Consider the following 27,576-nt stretch of genomic DNA (forward strand, 5'->3'; position numbering starts at 1 on the left):
TAATAAATGTAGATGTTATACCCAGATTTATCAGTGGGTCAGTCACATTTGTGAGATTTGGAAAAGAATTATCATTCACTGATCATTTCACTCAGCTTCCAGCCCTCGTTCCTTCCCAAGCCTGTCCTGTAAGCTCCCAGGTTTTTATTTCATATACATACACAGCCTCTCTTTACCTGCCTCCCATGCCTGTCTTCCTAGGTGCACACGTGGTCCTGAAAGCAGAGGTGGTGCTTTTAGGAAGGCTGCACAGTACATTGTGTTAGCTGTTACTCCAAGTAGGTAACTTTTTTTTTTTGACAAGTGCATACTTCCAGACATAATAACAATTAACCATAAATGGCAAATTCTTTGAAATCAAAGGACTATTTGAAACTCTCATGCAGGAGAAGGAGGAAGGGAGAATCCAAACTTCAGATCTCCTGCATTTCTTCAGGTTGTCCCGTCAATGCTGGAACTCCATTTCCTGGCTGAACTGAAGAATGTGAACCTTGCTGATCTCTGATAATGCCAGTGTCCTCACCAAACCAGGTAATGGTAAAAAAGATTCTCTCTTTCTGTACATTTCCTAACACAATTCCTCCTGAGACGTAGTAGCACAGCCATGGATGGCAGTCTCCTCTAAAACAACTAGCCTTGCACACACAGTCCCACTCAAAAATGCTCTCACCTGCATGGATGGCAGCTAATAAGAGCGAATACTGAGCAGATCAGCAGTAATTCCTATGCTTTTTTGGAGCACACATTGCTACAGGGAATATTTACATTATTATGCTGCTATGCTGTGTGAAATAAACCAAAGACTGACTTTGTGGGAAAATGGTTTAGGGTTATCCAGAACTCATGACTCAAGAGGCAAGAACAAAAGCGTTTCAGCACAGACCAAAGTTAATTTCTGTTTATCTGAAGAAGACATCTTTCTGGAGGTGTCTGTCCATCTCTTGTCTCATAAAGATCAGCTACTGAGGAAACATTGTTTATGGGAACTGTGTAAGCCTCTGACTGTGCCCTGTGTGCACATGTCCAGCTTTGACTGCAGGATAGAGACAACCTAAAAATGCACAAATGTTTGGTGCGTGGCATGGGCTCAAGATCTGAGATGACTTTTTCTTTATTTTAGATTTATTTCTGAATTATCTTTTTCCTCTGGTGCAACTGTTATCAACACAGCAGCAAAACTGGGAGGGCAGGTGTTGCTTCATGAAGTAAATCCCCAAGTTGCTGCTATGGTTGAGGACTTCTCCTCTTCCCTCAAGGTAAATTAAGAAAGCTGGTGCTCAGATGAGCATCTCTGCACACACTCTGTTGCATGGCTCTAAGCGTGCCAGGCAAAATCCTGCACATACTTAATGAAAGGGGAAGACAGCCTTTATTTTATTAGATAAGAACAGAACTTAAGGAATGGTTTTCCAAACAGGGCAAGTCTAGGAAACAAGGCTGCCTAGTCACTGGGGTTGCGGTTGAGTTGGCTTGTACGGATGATTTCTGGATTGCTGACACATGCGAAACGCCAAAGCAGTGAATGGAGAAAGCCTCAGTGATGCTGACAGATTGGCTGTTCAGAGCGTCTTGTGTCAGGATTTGTTTTTGCTTAAGGCTGGGATTCGTGTGTATGCTGTGTATGGCAGCGTTTCTGTTTTGATTAGAAGGAGTGTGTGGGAAGCTCTTTGTACTCGCAGGCTGCATTATTAAGGTACGATGATTTATAACGATAGACGTTGGCATCATCAGAACTGTAAAGCTTTTCTCAGGGGAAATCTGAGATAGCAAGGAAAATTAATGCTTTCTGTATGGATTAATTATACAAAATTATGCTTAATTAAAGGGGGTAGTTTATTGTAGCTTAATCCTAAAGATGCAGAATTTTCAGGCTCCCCATGGGCCTCTCGAGATATCAGTAGGGCTGGAGAATATTGGCAGGGCTGGCAGGAGGTACAGTTGGGTATTCCTGGAAGAGTTTGACCTTCAGACCCGTTCAAAGGGAAAGAAGGGCTAAGGGAAAACCCGAGAGCTGCAAAGGCCAGTAAAATGTTTGTGTAGGCATTCAGAGTATACAGTCAGTATGGAAGGTTCTCTAACATAAAAAAAAAAAAATACCTGTAATAATAGACAGGTCCCCACAGTCTAACTGTTAACTGTGGAAAACATATGGGAGCAACTTAATTTATACCAAGAACAAAGGGATTAATGTCAAGTGTTGCTGAACAAATTTGTTATCCAGAAACCCTCAACTGAGTGCAAGTCTGGAATGCATCCGTTCTCCCAGTATTGCGCCAGTGTAATTATTTGTTTAAGAGGTATTCCTGTGTTTACTGCCTTCACTGAAGCTGATGTTTGCTTTGCAGAGACCCACAGGTAGGTATGGCCTCTCTGTGAAACCTCGGGCACAGTCGTGCGTGAATGAGGCACACTTTTCACTCGGTGAGCCAACAGCTTGGATTCTCAGAAACCATTCAGCAAACCCCGTGCAGAACATTTCATGCACAAGAAAAGATTATCAGATACATACTTATGCCTGTTTAATGTGACGACTGTACCATAGCGCACTCATTACATACGGATGTCCTGAGGAATAAGCAATTTATTTGATGTGATGTAGCGTAGTCTCTCTTCCAGTTTCTTTGCCTCCATTTTTGCAACCATCGACTATTTCATTATTATTCAGTTATTATTTTTATATGTATAAATTGTTATTACCAGGTGTATCACAGATGGCAGCATTTTATTCTTGTGTCAGGCCTAGGGTTCTTGGTTTTATCCAGCTTTCATATCCTCCTGTTTCCCTTACCATCTCTGAGACTCATATCCAACTCCTGAGCAAGACTTCAGTATTTTCTGGTAGCAGTGGAGCTGAAAGCCAGGTGCTAACTAGGAACGTGGGAGGTGCAGGTCTCCAGTTTTCACCTGAGCCTCAGATTCTGGTTCCAAATATGCGAGTTATTTCCTCTCTTCTCTTCTTTTGCCACCTCTGAGGATATAAATGTGGTTCTCAGCCTACGATCAGGCTTGATAATTTGTTTACAGTTAAAATTGAGCACAGGAAATCTTCTGTCATTAGTGCAGCAAGCTTGATAGTGAATAGCTGCAAAAATGTTTACAGTATTTCTAAAAGAGTTCGTTCATTCTGCTACTGAAATATTGGAAAGAATCTGATGGTCTTCCTCAACGAAGATAATTACATGTTTCTAGCTGAGAACCAAATCGGTCACTGTCTCCTGTCTGTAAATGCTTATGCCAAGCACAGCAGCATAGATTTGGACCCAGAAGGAGAAAAGGGAAATGAAGCATTCCTGACTGGGATTTTTCTGGATGTGCCTCATTCCCTGTGTCTCTTATTAGCATTAATGGTAACTAAAAAATTGTCAGACAGAAAACTGTCTGAATCTGATCTGCCCCTGTATAAACACTAGGAGATGAGACTCTGAAGCTGGTAGAAAATAACTGGGTTTTGCCAGAAACTTCAGGACTGAGCTGTAGGAGGAAACTTGACTACATGCTCCAGCATTTGATTTGTCTCTTTCCTGCTTTTTTAATACAATGATAGCAGTCATGTTTGTTCTGCATGACGTCTGTACTTTGTTAGGACTTGATTTTCTGTCATTGCTCTGATAAGCTGCTGCTCCTGCAGTGAATTCTGCTATTGTTATCTCCTTTGTTTTGTTTCCTGGGGTTATTATTTTTGTAGCTTTTGGGTACACACATTTATGACATTTCTTGAATACATTTCAGGGAGTGTATTACAGTGCAAGTCAGTGGGAAGATGTAATAGTTTGCCATTTGATACCATGATTTTGACAGAGCTATCTGAGCCTGAAATATAATAGATTGGGTATTAAAAGAGCAATGTTGAAGTTTCCTTATGTGCTACGAACTGATGTTTGTGTGAGCTGTGAGAATCCTGTTTTTCAAGCTGTGCCAAGCTGGGGATGGTATGCTTCACCTCCATCCCTTGTAACTAGTGAGGCAACATGAACAAGTGTTTTGGGGAGACGGAAAGTTTGTTCTGGCCTCGGCCACTGAGTTGAGGCTGCTCAGTTGTCTTCATTATAGTTTTGTTTCTCTTTCTTCCATGTGTTTGATTTGACTCTTCAGCATACCATTTGGGAGATGGATGTGTTTTACTGTGTGTTTAGGCGAGATCCAATTGTAATTGGTTTTGTAGGTGCTACTATAATTTGAATAACAAATACAGTACAGTTTCATGGTGTCTAATATTTGAAAAGCCTTCACTGAAAGGTGTTCTTCACAGTGTTCTGCTAAATGCAATGCATTATATTTTTCTGGGATAAACCTGTAACCTGCTATCTTCAGCAAATGGAGAGCATAAGCACTGTCTACTCAGTACTCTGCAAGTATCATGGTTTGTAGGCAGAGAAATGGAGTACTGCTAATTATTAAATCATCCTGTGGTTTCTGTGGGGATCCAGAACTATGCATCTACCTGTGTGTTAAAATATCTAATGATATAAACCCAGTACCTACAACTGTAATGGTCACAGAGTTGCTGACTGGGAATCTCCTACATCAGAGGTTCTCCTGGAGCACTTTCCTTCGAGGAAGACTCAGTGGGAATCTGTATACAATGACAGACAGGCTTTATTCTTGCCATGTGTCTGTTTTAAGATATTTTAATTAAATTAAGAGCCTCTCTTGGAGAAGAAGTTAAGTATCATTCACGCATTGGGCAAGATCAGTAGCCTCTCCCTGCAGAGAGAGCCTCTCACTGCAAGCAGTGGCGGTGTCAAATGATGTCTGGATGCTCAAGAGCTCGTGCTGACCACCTGGTTTCCCAAACAAGAAAATGACTAATTGATCCAGCTTTTGCTTTAATCAGGTGTCAGGGTGGAAGTGTGATGATAAGTACATTTTCTCTGTGGCTGTGCCAGTACTTCCTCGTCAAAAAATACACCCACTCTGGCTGTAATAAGGAGGCATCGTAAATCAGAGATACAGTTAAAGTGAAGCTGAGTTTAATTTGGCTGAGAGACAGGATGCAATGGTCTTGTACAAGCGGAGAGCCTTCCTGTGAGATTGAGTTACTTCACACTAGAAAACATCTTGTGTTTTTTTTTTTTAATTTTATATTTTTAAGTGGATAGTCAAAAAGTGGAGCTCTAGCCAGCTGTACCACTGCTGTGTCAGATCCATGGATTTAGTTTCCTTGAGAATTGTCTTTTGCACCTTTAAAGTATGCTTGTTTTGCAGTTTCTCTTGAAAAGGGAATTATCAAAGGTGACAGCTTTTCAACATTTATGAAATTTTTTCTATGCAGGGTTTCACTTCCCTGTGAAATGTTCTTGGGGGTAAAAACACTTCATCAATTACAGCAGAACAAGAAAAACTGCAGCTCTCTTGAAATTGGAAGAAATGAGTTCATAAGACCATGAACTCAGGGAAGAGCTCTTTCAAGACTAGGAGAATATACCTGCTTTATATTTCAACAGAAACCTGCAGTCGGAAGAGTGCTGACTGCACACAGTGCAAAGCAGAAATGCTGTAACCCCCTTTGTGATACTAGATTAGCAACCTGATGCTCTGCCAGTGCATTGCCCTTGTCTGTTAGAGGTGTGGAATAACTTCATGAGCAGAAGAATGGAAATTAATAGGTGCTAAATTTATTTTGACATGGATGACGTGTGTGATTCACAGAGAAAAAACTGCAGGCATAATGTATTCAGGAAATACAGCAAAGCAGTCAGAACTCAGAGGCATAGGAAGCATATTTAGATGTCAGCATCTCTGTCAAGTTTCAATAATATGTACTGTAACCGAAAATGAAAATGGGCAAGTTCTTCCCTAACTAGAGGTTTGTTGGACACCTTGAGGACAGGATTCGGAGTTTACTAGACACAATTAGTCTGTTCTAGCTATGCAGCGCAGGCAGCAGTAGCTGGACCAGAGGTAGTGATGGTGAAACTCTAGAGAGTGACAGAAACCTCGACAGACACAGTCCAACTGAGGTAAACTCACAGCATCTTTTCATGCCTGTGTCTTCATGTGTGTCTTCAGATACTAATTTTCTTCTCTGAGTCTAACAGATTATTTCTATGGGCTCTCTTTCATTATGAACTTACCTGAGTAACAAAGGCTTTTTCAGGAGTATGTAGATTACTGAATTATAAACAGTTTCTACTGGGAGATTCCACCTTTTTGCCAAGTAAAATGTGCAGTAGTTAAATTTCCACAAAATATGTTGTTGCACTTTATCAGGGCAGGTACTCATTTCAGGCCAACCACAATGAAAATTTACAGATTCGTGTGGAGTGGCCCAGAGTTTCCCTGGCAAAGTGATAACAAAGATAAACATTGTTGTTGTTGTTATTAAATATATATCCATTTTTAAGTGAAAAATAATTCTTAGGGAATGTATTCTGAAGGATAACTTTATGAAAATTGATCTTAAAAAAAAAAATTAGTGGTTAAGTTTTTCTGGGAGTGGAGGGTTTGGGGTTTTTTTCAGCTTTCTCTTCATCTTTCTCTCCTTCTCTCTCTCTGTCTCTCTCCCTTCCTTTTCATTTCCTGGCACTTAACCCTTCTTGGAGGAGGTTGGTGTGACATTACAGGTACATCTAAAACTCTGCTGACAACTCCTCTAATACTGATTTATTTTTTCTAGTATCTCAAGTCAAAGTGTCTCAGGTTTACAGAGGATCACTTCTCTCCAGGATCAGAGGTAAGAACAGTGAGCAGCTGAAGTCAAATCCTGCTTTCATTCTGAAGACTGACATTTAGCATATGGTATGTCGGTTGTCACATTTTCCTAGGTATCACATAGCAAACATGAGGTGCTTAAGAGTTCCCACTAGGCCATGAGTGAGGAGAGTATTTATCCTGCGTATTAGCCGTGGCAGGTCCTGAAATAAAACTTCCAATCTGGAGACAAACAATTTTATAATGATGAATGAAGAGAGCGTTACTTTAAGCGTCATCAGTAGTCTATGCTAAATTTGTCAGAGAGAGAAGTTTCGTGTGGATATTTTGCCGTTATTTCGTGTGGATATTTTGCCACTGTTAGGAGGTTGTTGCAAGGTTCAAGTAGTTTCTAACACAGCTGTTTGAGGAGGAGCCTGTTCAGGTGAAACATCCTGAGAAGAGATGAAAACACAGTGTGGGGTTTTTTGTCTGTTTAAGCAACTGACATAACAAGCGGGATCCCTCTGAATAGAAATCTCTCCGTCTGTACAGCAGCTGGTATAAGGTACCTCATGGATCGATATGACACAGTAAAAGAGTTTATTATAGCATCATCTATTTGGACGCTATCGACTTTTCAAAAGCAATTGGTAAATTATAGTGGCACAGGATTTCCTCCATCATTTTTTTTTGAGGTGTTTTCTAATTTGAGAGCCAGATGACACCTCTCCCTCTGCTGTGTGCCATCACTTGCAGAGGTACTGTGAAACACACCCTGATCCAAAACTCAACGTGTGGCATTTAGAGTGTGCTGGTGCTAACAATAGGACAGCGATGAATAGTGTGCAAGAAGAGCAGCCTGGAGGCACCACTCAAAGGCAGTAATCCAGGGCTACTGTCAGACTTTGGCACATTGTCAAAACACTGCTGAAGTGTCACGCAAGAAGTCATTGCCTGGCTAGTCGTTGTGCAGTCTGTGACGTTCTGTTAAATTATACAGTACCAGCCGTGATATGATTTACATTACTTTTTTTAATACAAAATGTCACTGTGCAACTGTATAATAATAGGGGAAATTGGGAAATTTCACATTTGGAATATGTGAAACGTGTCTAACAAAGAGGTAGGATACTGGTGGTGATGGTTTACGTGCATTAACTGGATGTTATTTGTCCTCTGTTTCTTGTTCATCTTACTTTTCTTCCTGCTGTAGCAGTTCCTGCCTCTGATTCCCCCAGGCTGCAGGAAACTGATCACAGGCTGAAAGGGGAGCGAGGGATGTAGCTGAACGGACTGGCTGTGGGCTTTGGGTGTGCTTAAACCCTGAGACATTCAAAGTCGTGGTGGAAGCTTTTGCAGGAGGGTACTGTCTGTGCCATGAAGAGAGCAGGCAGATGACTGTAATATGATGTCTGGGAATGGATTTGGTAATAAAACGGCGTGCCCATGCTGCAGCACAGCACAGATAGACCTTATCTAGTTGAAATTTCAAAAGCAATAGCCACAGGGAACTCAGACAGGCACCTGTCCCCCACTGGTGGTCCCTGTCTGAGCACTGCACTGCCTTCTTGCCAGAGCAGCTTGTTTAAAGCTGGCCCAGCCACGTCTCTGCATGACAATACCCTGTGCTGCCTGCCCTCCTGCTCTTATTAGTGGTGGCACCTCGCTACCATCCGTGATTGTAATGCTGCCGGGCGCTCTGCAGCTGGCTGCAGAAGGAGGAGGTTGCTGTATGTGAGAGGCACTGAAACGGCTTGGAAACTGAGATGTTTGATTAACCGGGGGAGATCAAAAGAGCTGCAGGAATTATATTTGGCCAGACTATTACGATGGGACCTGAACCGTATAAAGTTGTGGTCTCCCAGGAGAACGGGCTTCAGATTAGCTGAAGCAAAATTTCTGGCCGAATGTCAGGACAAGTGCTCCTATGTGAGCAGGAGGGACTGCACCTGCGGCACGGGGGAAGTGCTACAGGAGGAGGTTGCTCCTTAGGGCAGTGCTCCTCCAGCAATCCTTGAGCATGGGTAAGGCTGCACGGTGCCATTCTGAAGAAGAAATTGCACATCCTGCCATGTCTGCTAGCTGCCAGAGCAAGCCTGCCCTCCTTGCCCTCACATACATGAATATATTTATGTCATTTTTATGCAGTTCCTTCCATACAAATAGAGGTGCAAGAAAGAGGCATGTTCAGCTTGCTGTCTGCTGTACCTCACTGTAGCTTGCTCAGAGGGAGAAGAGATGATTTGGGGTTTTATTCCCAATGTCCAGGAGAACAAATAAAGGGTCTAGAAATGTAGACAAATCACGGGAAATATTGTAAGCAATATTGATTCAAGGAAAAAAAAAATGTTTACTTCTTTCTCTTGGAATTTTGGGCTTTTTCGTTGAATGAAGTCCTTCCCTCATGCCCTCTGAACCCCGAAGTAGTAGAGAAGTTTTTGTTAGTTTGTTGTTTCCTCCTGCAGCAATTACTAATGCTGAGTTTTAGAGAGCTCTACAACCCTATTTTCACCTTAAGTCTGGTGTGGAAGAAACAGTAAATTTTGTAATTCTAATACACGTAAGGATTAAATGTTACTTCTGAGTAAAGGAATGAAGCTAGAATTCATCAACTGATGAAAAACCAGCAGAGAGCCATTTGAACTAAAACCTTTACAGTAACTCTGCTAATAGCTGAATGTATGTGTTTTCTAGCACAGCAGTAACACAAAGCTCAGTCCTGCCGTCTCTGAAGCCAGTAGCTGAGCTCCAGGAGGGAGGGTGAAGTTCTGATTTGCACGGATCTCACTGTATCTTGTTCTGCATGGATCTCACTGTATCTCTTAGGTCAGGGTTTGAAGATGGACTCATCATGTGAAGGGAAAAGAGCAGTAACGTGCAGGAGATCTCTCAACTTTCCAAAATACAGATGAGCACTGCACTGTTTCCGGTTGCCGTGCTCGTTTGTGTGTCAGTAAGTTAGGTTTTGACTTAAAAGAGGCTTTTTGGCTCCCTTGCAGTAACAGGAGGAGCATGGTAAGATACAAACCAGAGCCAGGAGGGGCTGCTCCCGAGCTTGCGCATCCCGTGGCCTTGCTCCAGGAGGGCAGACAGCTGCAGACATGCTCTGACACGTAGCAGCCATGGCAGGAGGCAATTTCTTCTGCATAATGGCACGATGCCACTGCCTCTTCTCATGGCTTGGGCAGCAAAAAGCTGAAAATGGGCAGGAGGCTGGGATGCGTAAGAGGAGGGGAGAAAAGGAATGGGGTCAGGAGTTGGGAGTGAAAGGTTGATTGCTTGGGAGTGCCCTCCCCAGGCAGAAATTGTGGGCAAGCAGAAATAAATTGTGCTCATGAATAGAAAATAGATGGGGTCTGACCTTGGTTACTGAGGAGCTTGATGAGGGTTCAGGGGGCGAAGTCAGTGGAAGGAGATATTTGTCCTAATTTTCATCTTTGTTTATCTTTACATATTCTTAGGAAAATTGTTGGTCTGGGTTCTAAACCAGGGAACAAGTACAGAGGAGAGGGAACAGCTAGCTGTTCTGTGCTTCTGAACACCGCGTTGCAGCAAGAGGCGCCCAGGCTGATAAGGACGTAGTGCTTTCATTAGAATTACAAGCAAAGTCACACGCCCAATTTGTCTGCCATCTCCTCAGATGAAGGGAACAGCATGATTGTTGGAATGGCTGATGTTGGTGCCCCTTGCTCATTTTAAGTAACTAATGTTATCTTTTCAGGTACAAAAAATGTCATCATTACAGGGATGGGCAGCAGTACTTCACTTGTGCTTTGGCTCACTGTGTTTGCTTGATGAAGCACTGGCAGGAGATACAAGCTTTTCTTTTCTTTTTTTTAGCATGCAGAAGGTCCGAGTTGTGACACATGAACACACAGGGCTTGGACATTTCCAAGATGTGATGGAGCCTCAAGGCGAGAACTGAAGGGTGGTTCTCTGCCAGGCCGGAGCTTCTGCCCAGGGAAAACAAGTGATAAAGTAAGGCGTACAGAGTGAAGAACTTCTGCTTTTTTTTAATCTTCTTTTGACAGCTGGCTAATCTTTCTGAATTTGGAAGTAGTCAAGAGGCATAAATGGAGTAATAATAGCGACATGTGTCTGACAGAATGCCCTGCTGCTTTATGGCTATTAGGAAAATACCACAGGAATTAATTTTTTTTAAAAATAGCTCAGCGTTGGAGGCACGAGGGGTGTGAGTGTGGCTGCAGGAAAAAGTTCAACTTCATAGTTCCTAAAGTCAAAAAATTCCTCTTTGCTTAATATTTACCTCAAGGAGTAAATTGGCCTCTCGTGCCAGAGAAAACAGTCTTTGGGTTCAGCAGGTCCTGAGGCAAAGAAACTTTATTATTGTTTGGGCAGGATCTGGCAAACACTGCCAGGTGCAGTGCTTTATACCTAACTTGAATCTTCCTGGTAGATGGGGGCCTAAACTTTAAAGTATGCAGCTGAGGATAAAGGCTTTGATAGCCTGCTTTTCATCAAAAAAAGGTGTTTCAGGTACCTACAGTTAGGCTGGTACAGTTACCGGCAGGTCTGTTCAGGAGCTTTGCCTAAGTTGGTGTCAGTATGGGCTGGGCTGGAAGCTCTGCAGCAAAACTGCTGAAATGTGAGGCTCCAGGAGCGCTCTCCTTGTCTCGTCCTGATGTTACCCTGGTTTAGGGTTGGTGCAAGTGCACATTGTGAAAGACTTTGAATGTTGGTAAAGGTTGTCTCGTTGAAGAAACCACTTTGGAGCCTTGTAGAGAGCTCTGAGTAGTTGGTAATGCCATGTCATACCGGGGTGAAAAAAAAATTAAAGATCAGTAGCACAAAGCAGGACACAGTGGAGGAGAGAGGGACATTGCCTGTTGCATTTAATTTCTTATATGTGAGCAAAAAACAGTTTGTTCATTTTCAGGTGCAGGAGAAATAGGATTTAAATAACAGTTTCTACACTGAGTAAGAGCTCCATTTACTACATCTGCTTTGAAACGCTCTTGGATATTTGTTACTGGAGCACGTGTGGATCTTCTGCAGTGAGTTTCCTAACTGCTTGGCAAGGGAGAGGAGCAACGTCTGTTAAAAATTAACTAGCAACTGAAATAAACTGCACATAAACAGCTCCGGGAGCATGGTGATTTCATCAGTATCTGATCTACTTGTTTGTCTCAGAGCTACCCAAGTTCTTTTTAATGTTTTACGTATTCTCTGCTTTCTGTCCAGCAGCCTTCTCGATGCCCTGCTCAGCCGTTCCATCAGGACAGAAAGGCAGATGAGTTTCTCTGAACAGCTAAGAGGATTCACTGTAACCACAAGCAAGGTGTTTTGCATGGTATGAAGGAAGGACCTGATCCTGCTCTGCAGAAGCCATTGGCAGCAGGGTCCTGGTCAAGTAAATGGGGCTTACTTCCTTCTGGGTGCACGGTGTAAGCATTTCCCCGCTTCTCTCATCTCCCACGTGGGTGAGTTTACTTTCCTGATTTTCAGCAGTAATAAACAGGGGTGTGGAGAGGTGCACAAACTCCTTCCAACAGCCAGTTTGTGCAGTCCATGTGCATCCCATACGGGAATTGCCGCCCCGTCACTGAGACACGAGGCCGGTTCGACAGTCGGGACGCAGCCGTTATTCCAAGGATGTTTTCAATAGGCTTAAAAATCCCCCTCACGTGCCACTTTGCCTGGTGGCAGCGTCACGTGGTGTGGAAATGCTGTGCTCCTGAGCTGTCCCAGGGAGGCTGGTCAGCACAAAACTCACCCATTGAAGTGTCAGTTGGTGCATGTCAGGGCCAGAAAGAGAAGCCAGTTGTTTTCCAGACCCATGCTGAGGAATGCAGTTGCAGGCATTGCTTGCGTTCCCCGTTTGCGCTTTCTGTGGTTTCACCCCTACTTTATCAGATTGTCTCTTGAGGGGTCACAAACGTGGGTCAGATTTATCTGCCACATGCTCAGGATATTGCCCTACTTGATTTTTTGTTGTTGTTGTTTTCATGCAGTGCTGGGACCTGCTGCAGTCTGTAAAGGATTTCCTTCAGAGCAGCACAGAGGGTGACACTGAATAGGTTGCCTCTACTGAAGGTCCCTCATTAGGAAAGCGGGCTTGCAGTGGTGACATCAGGTAAGAAAAATCTCCTCCTTACCTTCCTCAGGGAACCCAGTACAGTGTGTGAAATTGCCTGACGTCTTTAGTAGCACAGCTCACAGTTCTTGAGAGAAAAATGAAGAGTAGCACGTGCTACTTGTCATCTGTGGGGTGTTTGCTGCAGCGCTGAATGCACTCGTTAGCCCAAGAAGTGTCCTCCTGTGGGAGGATGGATGAGCAGAAAGTGGGAACAGTGCTATGGAGAGCCTGAACAAGAGGTCTGTAGACTGGAGCTGTGGGGCTGCGCTGTATTTAACCCTTACAAATTTTTGTCTAGCCCTCTAACCGCCTATTTAGGTGATCAAAGGCCATGTGATGCTGAAGGCATCCCTTGATGTACCATGTACTTTCTCTGCCTGCTTTTTGTATTAATGAAATGTTTTTTTTCAAGCCCCACTCGCACATCTTCATTTGGAAAACAAATTACTCCAATAAAAGCTGGCAGAGTAGCTCACAGCAAGCTTCACAGTGAGCCCGTGTGTGTGCCAGGGCTGCTTGCTAATACACAGCTGAGCTGCCAGAATGCTGAGGTCTCGTAACACCCCACAAAACTGCCAGTGTACCTTGTGGGTAATTAAACGTCACTTAGCTTTAGTAATCAGCCTTCGGTAATGGAGTTCAGCCAATTAAAATATCATTTTTTATAAGCGGGATAAAACTGGTGGCATATGACAGGAGGGTGACCGAATTGCTCACAGTTTAATTACACCTCTAACTGTGCCATAAAGGTGTCTGGTTTCTATGTAAATTGTTGCACACCATAGAATTGTTGGTTTTAATATCAACGAGCAGTTTTTGTGTCGTAGAGCCCTGTTTATACACTCCAAAGCGCAATGACTGAAAGGACCCCTTGATGGTAACGTGAATCATGCGTGTTTGGTATTGCAGAGAGAGCATCCCATCTGGGCATGGAAGCGTTGACGAGCCCGGTGGGATCCCGTCTCCTCCTGTCCTCCAGCTGGTCCCAGAAGCTGAGGTAAGATGCCAACGTTTCCTGAGCTAACTCAGAACTTCAGAGGGATGGAAGCTAAAATGTTCCTCTCGAACACCCCACTGAATCCCAGTGATGAAATGTCTTACCTTAAGCAATCTTCCAGTTGTTTTTTTTTTCTTGTCCTCATTTAAAAGCATACCTGGCACTGCTCGGTGCTCGTTTGGGTTGAGGTCCCTACTCACATCTGACGTACGAAAGCGGTCCTTGCTGAGAGCTGTGGTGTTGTCATCTCCAGCCAGGGTGGCATGTGCTGTGTGAGCTCCCAGACGAGGAGCTCTTGCTCTTGTGCTGGGACTGAAGCCGGGGAAGTGACCACGTGTGTCACTGTGCCACCCTTCATGTTGTTATCTAGATGGAAGAGCCTGGGAAAAGGAGAAAGTTTACTTGTGCTTGACATCCTCAGTCGCTGATATTAACATCCAGTGAATAAGTTTCAACATTTGCTGGAGTGAAGTAATAGTCAAGAGACTTGTTAAGGTAGCCAACTTTTCTTTTTGTTAGTTAAAAGTTTGAATGTTGCCTTTGCTCTGTTACTGATCACATTTCAGGGTATTCTTTTGTCTGCTTATATTCTTCTCTGAGCACTTGTGCTGCGTGTGTATGACTGTGCTCTTCAGGGAGCAAAGTCATAAAACCACACGTGAAATCGGCAACCTTTCTGTTCTTGGTAGAACCTCTGTGGAGCTGCAGTGTGACAGCCCGAGACCAAGGATGTGAGGAGAAAGCCTTTCAGGGGTGGATGGTGCAGCTCTGCCTGGTGGTGTCACCTGGTGAAACCCGAGGGTTGTAGCCAGGCATGTGAATTGACTGCGAAAGTGGTGGCCTTCGTAGGATTTGTGAAGACTTAATTTATGCTCAGTGATATTATTACAAATCGAGCCACTTTGAAAGAATCTTTCTTAAACCAAGAGGAATATTACGTGGCTGTGCCACTAGAGGCTTTATAGAGGCTTTACAGTGTCTGTGGAAGCTCAACATTACCACGTGTGTAGAGAAGACAGATGGACGCTGCTTAAGGTATACATCCAGTCCTTTTTTCTGTGTCCTGGTTTTGGCTGGGATAGAGTTAATTTTCTTCCTAGTAGCTAGTACATGTCCGTGTTTTGGATTGGGGATGAGAACAATGCTGACAACACACTGAGGTTTCAGTTGTTGCAGAGCAGCACTCACCTAGAGCCAAGGGCTGCTCAGCTCCTTACGCTGCCTGCCGGGTTAAACCACAGCAAGCTGTTTCAAAATTGGTTTTCTTTAAAAGGTGCACTTCTTTTTTCTTTTTTTCTTTTTTTTATACTATTGTTTGCAGTAAGAAGCCATGGTGCTGTACTGGAGTTGATGCATGCCACAGTAATGCTGCATCATACATGGGGAGATTCTGCCTTGGACCACCCCAAGAGGGGGAGAAATCTGGTGGATCCATTTCTTTGGCTTTTTGACCTAAAGGAGGGCAGGGGCAAAAGGCAAGGGAAGAAGTGACATGGTCCCCCCTTTTGCTGGGGCACCAGTGGTGTCAGAGTAACCGTGGTGTCTCCCTCAAATCCCCTGTAAGTGGCAACCCCAAACTCTGGTACCGATGCTGCATGCAAGCACAGTAAAATCCGTCTCTCAGAGCACACGCTGCACCTTGTTGTTCCAGGTGTTTGCCAAACGTGGACTGAATCGAAAGGATCCTGGATGGAAGTCTGAAATGAGACACCGGGCTGCTGAAATGCACCATGAGGAAAGACTCAGGAGAAGAACGTGACGGCTTCCTGGCTTGAACAGAAGGTAAAATGTCAGCAAATAGAAGGGTAACAAAAGTCACTGGAGAAGTGCCAGTGGCTGTATCACACAGAAAGGGGCATCCTTATTCTGCGTGCCGGACAAATACCTGGCTTGCTTTCTTAGCCTCAGCCTATGGGGTGCAACAGGCGCACAGTGTATATGTTTACACATAATGTTCGTGGTACAGCCTGTGTGGAGATGCCTTAGAAATGTCCCTTTTGCTCTCTAACTGTGGTGTCTGCAGAAGGGACCTGTAGAAGAGAGGTTTGATAGCAATGGAAACTTGTTTCTGGGTCTTGGGGAATTTGTAGTGGCTGGATTAAAACAGGAAAGGGACAAAAACCTGCCCGTACTACAGAAGGAGGTTAAATATTGCTAAGAGTAAAGAAAGAATTGGTTGATTCTTAACAGACACAGGGAAGCAACATGAGGAGAAGTAACGATGGGGAGTGCCTCACGTATGGAACAGGGAATTATTTCTCTCCAGAAAATTCAGGCCCGCTTTGCTTCATTGCTTGACGTGTTTTTTAAGAAAATGAGGGCTAGAGCTACACGATCCATGTCTATCAAGCATGTGTAAGCATGATATCCCATCTGACTCTCCGGAGCTAAATAGGAAATTTCTTGGGAGAAGAATGGGAACCTAAGGGAAACAGTCCAGTGAGAGCTCAGATGCAGTAATTGGGTTATTTGCTATGAAAATAAACCACTGCCCTGATCCCAGCAATGTTACCCAGGCTGTTTGGCAAGTTTAAGAAGAGAGAAAAATAAAACACTAAGCCCATCCTTTTCCAAAAAGTAGGCTATCCCAAAGCAACCAGCACAAGCACTGTGTAGAGGACAGTGTATTTCAAAGAAAGGGAACAGTTTGGGCTTTGAAGAGATCATAAAAGTCAACAAGAAGTGGCAAGAGCAGTATTGGAATGGGATTTGATTCATTTTGATCTCAGAGCTGGTGTCTGAACTCCAAAGGTGCCTCATTATTCATTGCTAAAGTTGCCTCTGTGTCCCCTGAAGATCTTCAGTCAGGTGGCATCTTCCTCTCAGCCAAGTAAAGTGTTACGGATGGTAAAAATGCATTTCCTCACCTATCGCTAGGGCTGTCGGATGCAGTAGGTGTGCTCCGAGAACGCATGAACTTCAAAGCAGGAGAATGTTTCTGTGCTCTTCTAAATCACCGCCGGAGCCTGCCACTAAAATTAGCACTTCTTCCCAGCACTGCAGGTTTACTCCCATGTGTGGTGCTCAGCTCAGTCTTCTTTAATTGGTGTGGAAGTCCTCAAACCCAGCACGACTACAGGATGTCAGGATAAAGCAGCAGGTAAGCAAGTGGGTTTTAACTACCAGGAAAATTTTGATGATTTCGTATTTCAGATATATGCATATATATTTACTACTTTTTACATACTACTATACACATATATAGCATTATACATATTTACTATATCTTATTTTATGTATAGTTAGTTTTACACATGTATATAAATGAAAGTAGAAAAATTGCATAGAAGTTAACTGGGCCTCAGCTGACAATTAATGACTCCAGCTTTCTAAAATCCATTTCTAAAAATGTATTTTCCTCTTCGAGGACAGAGGAGGAGGATGGAGGTTGCTGGCACAAGCAGTCTTCTGCTCAGGGTCAGCTTCTCATGGCTAAGCTGAGTGGGGTGAAATCTTATTAGGGTGATTGTTGCAGTCTCCAACTATGAGAAAAATAATGCTTCAACCTCCACCTCTAGGACGATTTATGAGGGAAACCTAGGGAAGCTTTACACCAGAAGGAATGGGGTTTATTGAAAGCACTCACTAGTGAGTTAATGACATGGCTTTGATGAAACGTGAGGCGACGGTGCAGCATAGAAACAGGAAACAAAAATTTTGGATCTGTCCTATCCATTGTACTTACTTTAGTATCAGCAAATGCAGAAAATGCACGCTGTCACTGGGCATGGGATCTGTAATTTATGAATAATCTTTATTTTTAATACTGGGGGAAGAGATTAGCATGTCTTTTTGACACATAAAATTGTAAGTTGGTAAAAAGCTGTACAGTACATTTGATAACTGTTTTCATGTGCATTTAGTGCAATTTCTCCACTTGCCTAAGTGTTTAAGCAGGCATTTTTTTGGCACAGTTAGTTACCTATTTATTAAGCTCTAACCAGAAGGGCAGTTATAAATCACCACAGGAATACCTCAGGCCATGTTTTGATCTTTCTTGAGGCTCATGTGAAAATGGCAGCATCTGCTCCATCCTGGCTGAGGTGTCCAGCGGGAGCTAGCAGAGGAGTATCACACCAGCCCCACAAACCAGCCTCACCTTGTTGGAAACACCGCATGAATGTGGAAGAGAGGAGGGGACGCACGCGCAGTGTCACTACATGACCAGCTCCAGAGGTGAGTGACCAACAGCCGTGGCAGCTAGTGCAGAGCCAGACTCCCAAAGGCCATCCCAGTGCCCACCGTCAGTGGTTACAGGGCTTTACGGTGTTTGTCACCTGTCTGATTGTGCAGATGAAGTGCAGTCCACCAAATCCTCCTGTTGCCATCTGAGTACTTATTTCTGCTCACCATCTGTATTCAGTGAGATTCTGGGTTCTAAGGCCTGTTTGTAAAGGGGCAAAAACCGCTTTGTCTCACTTAGAAGGTTTTTGTTTTAACCAGGGAGTCTCACTCTAAGAGAGCTGTGGTAATACAAGACCTTTCTTCTTCCACTGCATCTGAAGCAGATCAAAATGCGTTAATTATGGTAGATGTCACAGAATACAATTTGAGCAGGCTCAGTAGTGTGCTGTGGTTGCTGGTTTTTCTTCTAGAAAGGACATTTTATATCTCAAACTCTTGATTTACCCATGAAAAAATGTTCTAAAAGCTATTTTGAAAATTGTCACGCTTCGTTTCAAATAATATATATATATATATATACTTCCTTTTGAATAATATATATATACAGCTCTTACCATATTATAGTGAAATGCACTTTTAATTTTAAGTTTGATAATAGTTAAATAATTAGCTACCTCATTGTTGTTGAATTGACATCTTTTGGTTCATTTCATTGCACTAAAAACGAGACTTTTGATCCAGAAATGAAAACAAGATATTCCAATTAGTAGTAACAGCCTTCTTTACTGATTACTTTAAAATAAAGACAAGGCATTTCAACTATTCACAAATATTTCTGACATATTGCAAAGTAACATAAGAGAAGAAAGATCATGATCATATCTGAAGCAAAATAGTTTAAAGACTTTTTACAAATGCATTGTTTTTCCATTTCAAGATTTTTGCTGACACACTTTTGCAGTATCTGTTTTGTGAAATAAACTTCTCTTATACATACAGTGCTAGGGGACAAATTGAAAAAGTATCCTCAGAAAGGTATTTTGTCAGAACCAGGCACTCAGAACATGGCCTCTCATCTCTGTGGACTGTCTGCAAGGTTTAATTTATTTCTTTTTAATGGTATTTTTATAGAATGATATAGAATCATAGAATCATAGAATATCCCGAGTTGGAAGGGACCCATAAGGATCATCAAGTCCAACTCCTGGCACCGCACAGGTCTGCCCAAAAGTTCAGACCATGTGACTAAGTGCACAGTCCAATCTCTTCTTAAATTCAGACAGGCTTGGTGCAGTGACTACTTCACTGGGGAGCCTGTTCCAGTGTGCAACCACCCTCTCGGTGAAGAACCTCTTCTTGATGTGATATCCTGATGATATGAAGCTGACATTTGTTTTACATTTTATGCAAGTATTTAAAAGATCCAATACCTATTTCTTCTATGTATACATTTTTGAAGCTTTAAGACTGTGCCACTAACAACCCTTTATCTCTCTTTTGTCATTTTCTGAAATGTTACTATTACTTTGTCAAATTTAGACTTGTTAACAGCAATGATGACGATGTTCCTTATCCAAAAATCACAAATGAAATCGAACAATTCCCTGGGAAACTGCAGACCACATGCATGATATGTAAGTAAAAAATTAGTCCAAAGTTCTGATAAACATTTAGTGCCAGCTAGAGCTATTATTTGGTCTAGTTCTAAACAGTAAAATGCTTATTATATACAGAACAGTTGGATGGAATATGGACATTTGACAAGGGTGGCTCAAGGCATTTCATGGTCTGAATTGTTTGCACGGCCATAAGGCAGCTGCCCTTTTTTTGTTTAGGCATGGGCTTGTGCCAGGCTTGGGAAGGGAAGGGCCCTCAGCACTGCAGAGGGCTCAGTCACACAAGGTGCAAGTTACCTTCTCCCGGCTGCGCAATCTTCAGCTCAACCAGGAGTTTCTTGCAGGACTGAGAGCCTGTTAGGGCTTGCTCCTGAGCTAAAAGCAAACCTGGACAGCATGATCAGATGCCAGTTTACGTCAGGTAAGGATTTGGTCTTTTGCCTTCACCGTATTACAACACAAAGAACTGTACCAGCATTTCTCAATGAGCACCATTAACTGACTTTGGTAACATATCTGTTGGCAGGCCCAGTAGGATCACACCATGTGCTGAACTCCTGTCTCGTGTAATAGGAAAGCACAGCTGCCAATTACCTTGCAACTAGAGTCTGTAAGTATTCAAAACATAAATATGTTCATAACCATACACATATACACAAAACACAGCAGTAGCAATATTACAGGATGCAGTGCCTACTCTATGTAACTGCTTTTTAATACAGATGCAACACCCACGTAAATGCTATTTAATATGAAACAACCCCTCCTCGAAGGTCAATGGCAGCACGCCAAAGGTCAGGTCCAGGCTTCAGCCAGGCTGAGCTGGCTCTGCAGCTAGCTCAATCCCACTGTCTGTCAACTCTAATTAATAGAAGAGTAGCACTATGGGAAAATAATGAGTATCTGTTAACTTTCTGAGCCGGAGATTTCTTTTCACGCCATTTGTAATTATTTCTCCCTTTTTCACAAGTGCTCTTTGTGTGAGCGCTCATTAGGCTTAAGAGAGGATAAAGTTATTACATACAAAATATGATTTATTTAGGGGTAAGGCTTAATAGAAGCAACCAGCAATTGGGTTTGGAGCTCCTGAATCCCGGGAGGTGCTCTTCGTGTTTTTAAGGGAAGTTTCAGTGAGATTGCACTTAGCAGACCACTAAGAAGTTGTCACTCTCCAGCTGGTTCTTCTTTTTCTTGCAGCTCTGTTTCAAAACTCGATAGGAATAGTACAAGAAGGGCTAGAGGAGATGACTGTGCTAGTCCCCCGTCTTCGCTAATGTTCTTCAGAGCAGCGTCCTCGCCTCAAGATCACATCATCGAGTCCAATGTCCCCAGTTCTTCCTTTCCCCTTCTCCCCTCTGAAAATAACCTAGGAAAAGAAAAAGAACAATTGGAGTGCAAGAATGAAATGAAAGAATCTTTGCTTGTGTGAGTAACTGGGTAATGGTACGAAAGCAAAAGCATAAGAAAGCGCAGCCAGTCTTAACTGACTCAAAAATGCCTATATAATTCTGCTCAGAATTATGGATTTTTTTTTCCTTTTCTGATCCTCTCCTTCTTTCTTCACTTCAGCAGGATCTTTGTGAAGAGCCAGCAGTTCAGGATGGAGTTATGACACAAATCAAGGTGGTGATTAAAGCCCTGCTCCAGTTGCCAGATCTGAGGTAAGAACTTCCACATAGGAGAATCTGTTGTGCTTTCTATAGCTCATTGCTGCACTGTTCTCATTGTCCCTCACAGCAAACACACAACATCCTGCCTAGTCTAACAAAATCCTGTCTAATGGAGGAGCTTTCCATCCCTAAAACACCTCACAGCTGACTTGGTCCAAATGCCAAACATAGTTGGAACTGGAAACCCCCAACTTTTATTTAACAAATTCTGGCTCCTGCAGAGCTGTGGTAATCTGGAGAAGCACTGACTGCTTGCAAAATGGCAGTGGAAGTTTGGGCATGGATTTACGGAGACGGTTAGCAGTCCAGATTTAGCCTGCATAGAAGAAACTCATCAAACATAAAGCTCGAGTAGAAGACCGGTAGCATAAATCAGGGCAGGGATGATTTACAGAACGGCCAGCTGACTTGCCATAAATCAGTATCGCTCACCAGTATTACTGCCTTACAAGCAGAAGCCTGAATGGCTTTAATATGGTATTTTTGACCAGGTTTTAAAAACTATTCAAAGCCTACAGCAAAACTTTGTAACCGTCTGTTGTTATCACTGAGCTGGAAAGAGTTAATACAGACTTACAGATCAGAAATTCACCTGTGTAGTTAAAAAACAGTTTGGATGCTTGCTGAAAGCAGACTTTTATTTTAAATAAAGCATAGTAACAGGGGAAGTCAGAGAAGCTATGTTGAATATGCTGAAATTCTTGTTTAGAAATAAGTGATTTTGGATGTGCTGTATAAATAGTTTACACAAAGCAAAGTCATTAGAAAGTCTGATAAAGGATTCCAGTCTCTACTCATATTCTCAGGTTTTCAGAAGGCCCCCCCAAAACCACTAGTATTTAATTGCTTTTGCTTTTTAATTAGGTAGAAAATTAAGTGTCCATTTTTCCTACAGACTTTTCTGTGGCTAGGGCCTTCCCTGCTTATCTAGCGTTTTTTCTCATTCCCTGATCCTTGGAATAAATGTCACAAATGCTTTAGGTCAGCAACCCAGCTACCCAGCCTGGCTGGAGAAGTTCCCAAACTTGACGATTCTGCCAGGTCCTGTGAGGCAGCGATCAGTTACGGTTTGCGAACCACGCTGACAGCTACTGCTGAGGCAGGGGACAGTGCAAAGGGGAGCTGTTATTCTTGTTTAAAAGCTTTGGGGGGGGTCCCTAAAACTCATTTATTTGTCTGCCAGTAAATACATTAGTAATACATACTTACTTTAAAAGTGTTCTTATAGAGACCATGTTTAACATAGCACCCTACCTCTGAGGATCAGTGTTAAACTTAGCAAAAAATTGTAAGAATGGGATAAATATATTGTTCACCTGCTATAAATGTCCACATTCTCAGTCTGACATTCATTTACAGCTAACAGAACACCAGGCATCTTTTTTATTATTGCTCTGCTGAAAGCAGAGACTGGAGAAAAATGCCGAGCATTTGATGCATCATTTTAATCACCCAATGCTTCTAAGATTTTCAGGTATTAAAAGATTCTCCATGGTACTTCATACAGCTGCTTCTGATTATGTTAAACAATTTTGTGTTACTGGCATACCTAGATCATCAGTTACCTCCTCATCCAGATCAGCTGCAAGTGTGCTGAAGAACGTAAAAACATGTGCAATAACACAGGTAACCTCCCTGCAGTGTCAGAAATGACTGTTCTCAATATCCCATATATTAATATATATGGGATATTATATATATATAATAATATATAATATATACTATTATAGTATATATAGCATATACTATATACTGTATACTATATATACTATATAGTACATATGTATACTATATATTACGTGCTGTAGTATATAATATAAACAGATACTATATATACTAAATATATACACTATATACTATATATACTATTATAGTATATATATACACTATATATTATATAGATATAATTTATATTATATTAGTATAGTATAGTATATAGTGTATATATACACTAGTATGCTATAATAGTGTACTATTATAGTATATATATACTGTATAGTATATAGTGTGTGTATATAGTCTTGTATATATACACTAGTATACTATAATAGTGTACTATTATAGTATATACTATATAGTACATATACTATTATAGTATATATACTATTATAGTATATATACTATATAGTGTGTATATATATAGTATATAGTATCTGTTCATATTATATACTGTAGTATATAATATATACTATATATACACTATTATATATAATAGTATATATACTATATAGTATAAATATACTATACTATAGTATGAATATAGTATATAGTGTATGAATTATACACTATAAATTATAAATTATATATAAATATACTATATAGTATATATATATTATTATAGTATATAGTGTGTGTGTATATAGCATCTATAGTATATATTATATACTATAGTATATAATATAAACAGATATAATCAATATCTGTTTAACCTCTTCTTAATCCACAGGGGATGATCCTTCCTATTGCATGACACTGTGGTTTTTTTAAAGCATATTTCACGACCAATCTTGATACAGGCTATTTGGAAAATTTGTACTTGCTTTTTTTTTTTCAAAACAAGTACAGTATGCTCTTGTCCTTTAGGTTGCTCTTTCCTACATGATAAGTGAGTCCCTGATAAAAAGGCTGTACAAGGTAGCTCAGTACAAGCTATTTTGTAGTTTTGCATCTGTCTATTACTATGGGTGTTGTGGTTTGTTCTACACAGAACTAATTAGAAATGTGATTCCATTGGCAAGGATAAATGTAGAAGTAAAAAACAGGCAGAAATTGGACCCGGAAGGCAAATGATCGAGTGCTACACCACCTAAGTGTCTTCAGAGTCTCATGCAAAGAAAAAAAAAGGCAGTAAATGCAATTGTACTCACACTCTTGGTGCCCAGTCCTCGCAAAGTTATGTGTGTCTGCCTCCAGCCATGGCCACCGTTTCTTCCCCAGACAGCTGGGCCGTGAGCACCATTTCTCCTCACAAAGACTTGGAGGGCACCAGAATGCAGGCCGGGCACCTTGTGCCGAAACGACAGGCATAAGTCCCCAGCCTGAGCCACGTGGCCCAGCAGCAGGATAAGATGCGCTGCTTTTCCCTCTTTGCCTTCGGCTTCAGAGATGGTGAGGTACTGTCCCCCTGCAAAAGAGAAAGCAGTTACTTTGGTAAAAATTCTGCTGTTTAAAATTTCAGGACCAAATGCATAAGCATTATCAAAGAAATAAAAAAAGACCATAAGGTCCAGTGAGTCGTAAATAAAGCATATTGGTGCTGGACTGAGAACCAGAACTGACACATCTCCCCCTGTAAGGTAAGATTTACAGTGCTGGGCTTCTATTTACAGTGTGCCAGGTTAGGGCTTTCTTATCTAATCTCTTTTTTACACAGCAAATACTACAGCTGTTGAAAATGAAGTTCATCTGTTTCTTCATTTCAGACATCCCCTTGGTGACTGATTTTAAACCCCAGTGACATCAAAGCTACCGTGTAAATTTATGTATCTTGTAAGCTGTATATGTTTGCTAGTAGAAGGCCAGCATAAATGTTACGCTGTAATCGAGCTACAGCTCTGTACATTGCTTTTTTCTTGGAAACTGCCTTAACTGGTTAAGTCTCTAAGTGTATCCATTTGCAAATAAGACCAGCCTTTTCATTTAACCATAATTGAAACTCTTAATCTATCTGAGATACAGAAAGTTAGAAACAGTTAGTTATGATTTCCAAACAGCTAAAGTCTTCTCTAACAGTAGTAAGCTGCTACTGAACACAAGCACTTAATTCAAAACTCCATTATTATCTCTGATCATGTTTGAAGTAAAAGTACCTTCATAAAAACACCTAGTACATGAAGAAGTAGAGGATCTCATGGATATAGCAATGGCCATTAAATGGTTTTTTAGAAAAAAAGAAAAAAAATTTATACATCCATAAATCCCATACACCTTTTCATGTAGGTACTTAGAACTACAATAAATGGAACTTCAAATCCTGCAGAAAACTCACACCTGTCTTTTATCTTTGAACTTTTCATTAAAACATTTTCAAGGTGGATGATAACTTTTCAAATTTAAACTGACCAAAGGGGGGGGTGGTACTCTTAAAAGAGAAAAAGGAAAGAAAGAAAGAAATCTTATTTTACTCTTAACCTAAGAATCTATTTTTAATATATGAGAGCAGAGTATCAAAGGATCTAAGTTAAGGTAAAGGGTCCAGGCAGCCCTCGTAATTGAAACCAATGCTGTAGGTTTTGATATTTTTTTTCTAAATACTGCATATTAATAAGAATATATTCTTAACAGTTAAATTGTTGCCATGCTACTACCAGGATTTGTCAATCACTTAAAAGTAAAGCAAACGATGTCTCCAATTCACTACTTCTACACGGGTTTTAAAGTTCCTTTGGCCTCAGTGAGATTTAACTAAGCCAAGTATTTTTCTGCTAAGGCCTCACGTCTGCATTTGGGCGTGAAGTGGGATCCATTTGTCCAAGTATCTGTTAAAGCTTTCTTTTTTTATTAATGAATTGTTTTTGCATCAAAGTCACTAACTGCTAAAATAAGAGAATTCAAATAGCTGCACCTGTTGTAGATACAATTATTTCACTCTGAAAGTACTGACCTGACTCATTACCTGCATGTGTTTCAGATAGTTACAGTGACTGAACCCAATCAATAGGAAACAGATTTAGTAAGCACAAAGCCAACATAGCTGTAGGCATGCCCCTACAGGAAAAGGTCCCCTCAAAGCAGCATTTTCTGCATGCGAGATAAGCTTATAAGGCTTCAGCGTGGCACCTTTCAAAATACAGATTCTGATAAACCAATAAATGCCAAACTTTGAAAGGTGAAAGCAAACACTCCCGCGCAAGCTGTGAAAATAAATCTCTGAAACAAGGTATTCCAGACAGGAGGGAGTGGGGTGGGTGACTTCAAGGGACTAGTTTTAACAGGTTGTGTCAACAGCAATAGAACAGGCACAGGAAACAAAAAGCTGAGTGTCCCTGATTGGAAAGCAACACCAGGGGAAAAAAGGTCTAAGAAAAAGACGGTTAAAAATCATGGCTCTGGAACTTAGTACATATTAAAAACAATTTTTGAATACAGATAATTGATATGCTTTAATAACGTACTTTCTCAGAAATACAGTGGTTTTGACTCCATTGTTTAAAACAGTGTGGGAGTTATGGGCGGCCTTTTTAAACATGCCAGCCTGCATGCAGGACATGGCTCCATTTTCTGTTCTGCAGGAGGAGGAAGCTCTGCCCTTTGAGTCATCCATGAGACTCTTGAAGTGTCATAACAAGCTACAGAAAACAAGAGCATGCCTGTGGGCAGGAGGCACTTCTACTTAGCCATCCAAACAGCCTGAAAAAAGCTGCTGGGCACACCTGCCCTGGTGGCAAACGACTGTCCCATCATGGCAATGTAAGCACAGACTTCTATGACAAGGTGGGATGTAGGGAAAATGGACCTCGGTGCCCTCATCCTCCCTCAGCTTAACCTACAGCATCTGAGAGCGTTTCCTTCTGAAGCCAGCCATCCGCTCACATAATGCGAGCATTGTGCACTTCAAAGGCTGCTCTTCAGGGGATGAAGTAATCCCTTCCTTACCTTACAAGAAGCCAGAGACGTGTGGTGTGTCTGATACCCGGGGCTGCAATGCGGGCACTGCAAGGGGCAGGGTGCGTGGACACGCACCCCCTCAGTGCCGCAGGGTAACACCTACAGGGGCCTCACCCAGCTCACCGGTAACTTGGCGGAGCAGCCCTTCTGCCGGGACCACACCCGGAGGTGTGTGACTGAAAGGGTCTCACCTAACGGTGCCACTCCCCTGTCCTGCAGGTGGCTAGCGCACGCTCCCCTTTAACAGTCATTTCAAGGTCACTTTTGTCCACCCCAAGCGTACACTTAGACATACTCAGAAATTGCTGCCCATTACCAGCCTAGTCTTCCTTCCTTCCAGCTACTTAACAATTTTCCTATACACCAGTTTCTGTAATTTAGCGTTGAATTTAATAAAATGAAGCTGAGAGACTGAACTAAACCAAGAACATTATATTTGGCAGCAGAACAAAGACTAGTCCCAGCACTTTCTTTAATTTTACTACTAATATGGAAATAATTATGTCTGTGTGGTGATTTGAAAAATAAGCTTTGTTTCTCCATAAATAAAAGTTGTTCTCTACTCCACATTTTTGTTCTTTCTGATTCTTTTGAGACATCTTTTACTAAATACACTTATTACTCTTTTAGATACATTTGTAAAGATAGCAGCTAAAATTCCAACACAAATCATCTTTCAATGTGTTTTTTTTTTTTCATTTTGATTTTGTACACAGAAGAGGTGTGCTTGTGAAACATATCCTATAACTAAAGGGATACAGAATCTGTGCAAATGAGAGAACTGTCACCAACCTCAAGCCTGGGTAGCTCTTCAGCTACAGGATATGCTCG

At 41.8% G+C, this 27,576-nt stretch overlaps 1 protein-coding gene and 1 long non-coding RNA gene across 4 annotated transcripts in view; one reads left to right on the forward strand and one right to left on the reverse strand.

The window, feature by feature from the left end:
• LOC121070248 lies at window positions 1-27,312 on the forward strand. 2 transcript variants are annotated; one of them, XR_005819966.1, is made up of 12 exons: window positions 1-278; window positions 387-531; window positions 1,121-1,256; window positions 10,474-10,611; window positions 11,836-12,727; window positions 13,640-13,727; window positions 15,379-15,509; window positions 16,605-16,827; window positions 17,730-17,903; window positions 19,132-20,893; window positions 21,038-22,764; window positions 24,561-27,312. It is a non-coding gene; the product is annotated as an uncharacterized LOC121070248 (long non-coding RNA). The 2 variants fall into 2 exon arrangements; XR_005819967.1 differs by lacking the exons at window positions 1-278; window positions 387-531; window positions 1,121-1,256 and adding an exon at window positions 7,320-7,391.
• Window positions 18,616-27,576, reverse strand: part of NPNT (nephronectin) — a 50,826-nt gene continuing 41,865 nt past the window's right edge. For both annotated transcript variants that reach the window (XM_040557132.1, XM_040557131.1), the window contains 2 exons: window positions 24,006-24,262; window positions 18,616-20,834 (listed from right to left, as the gene is read on the reverse strand). In XM_040557132.1, the coding sequence (XP_040413066.1) occupies window positions 20,739-20,834; window positions 24,006-24,262 (353 nt within the window). In that variant the 3' untranslated portion in view covers window positions 18,616-20,738. The remainder of the gene's footprint in view (window positions 20,835-24,005; window positions 24,263-27,576) is intronic.

Source organism: Cygnus olor, chromosome 4 (assembly GCF_009769625.2).
Source record: "Cygnus olor isolate bCygOlo1 chromosome 4, bCygOlo1.pri.v2, whole genome shotgun sequence".
Taxonomy (NCBI): Eukaryota; Metazoa; Chordata; class Aves; order Anseriformes; family Anatidae; genus Cygnus; species Cygnus olor.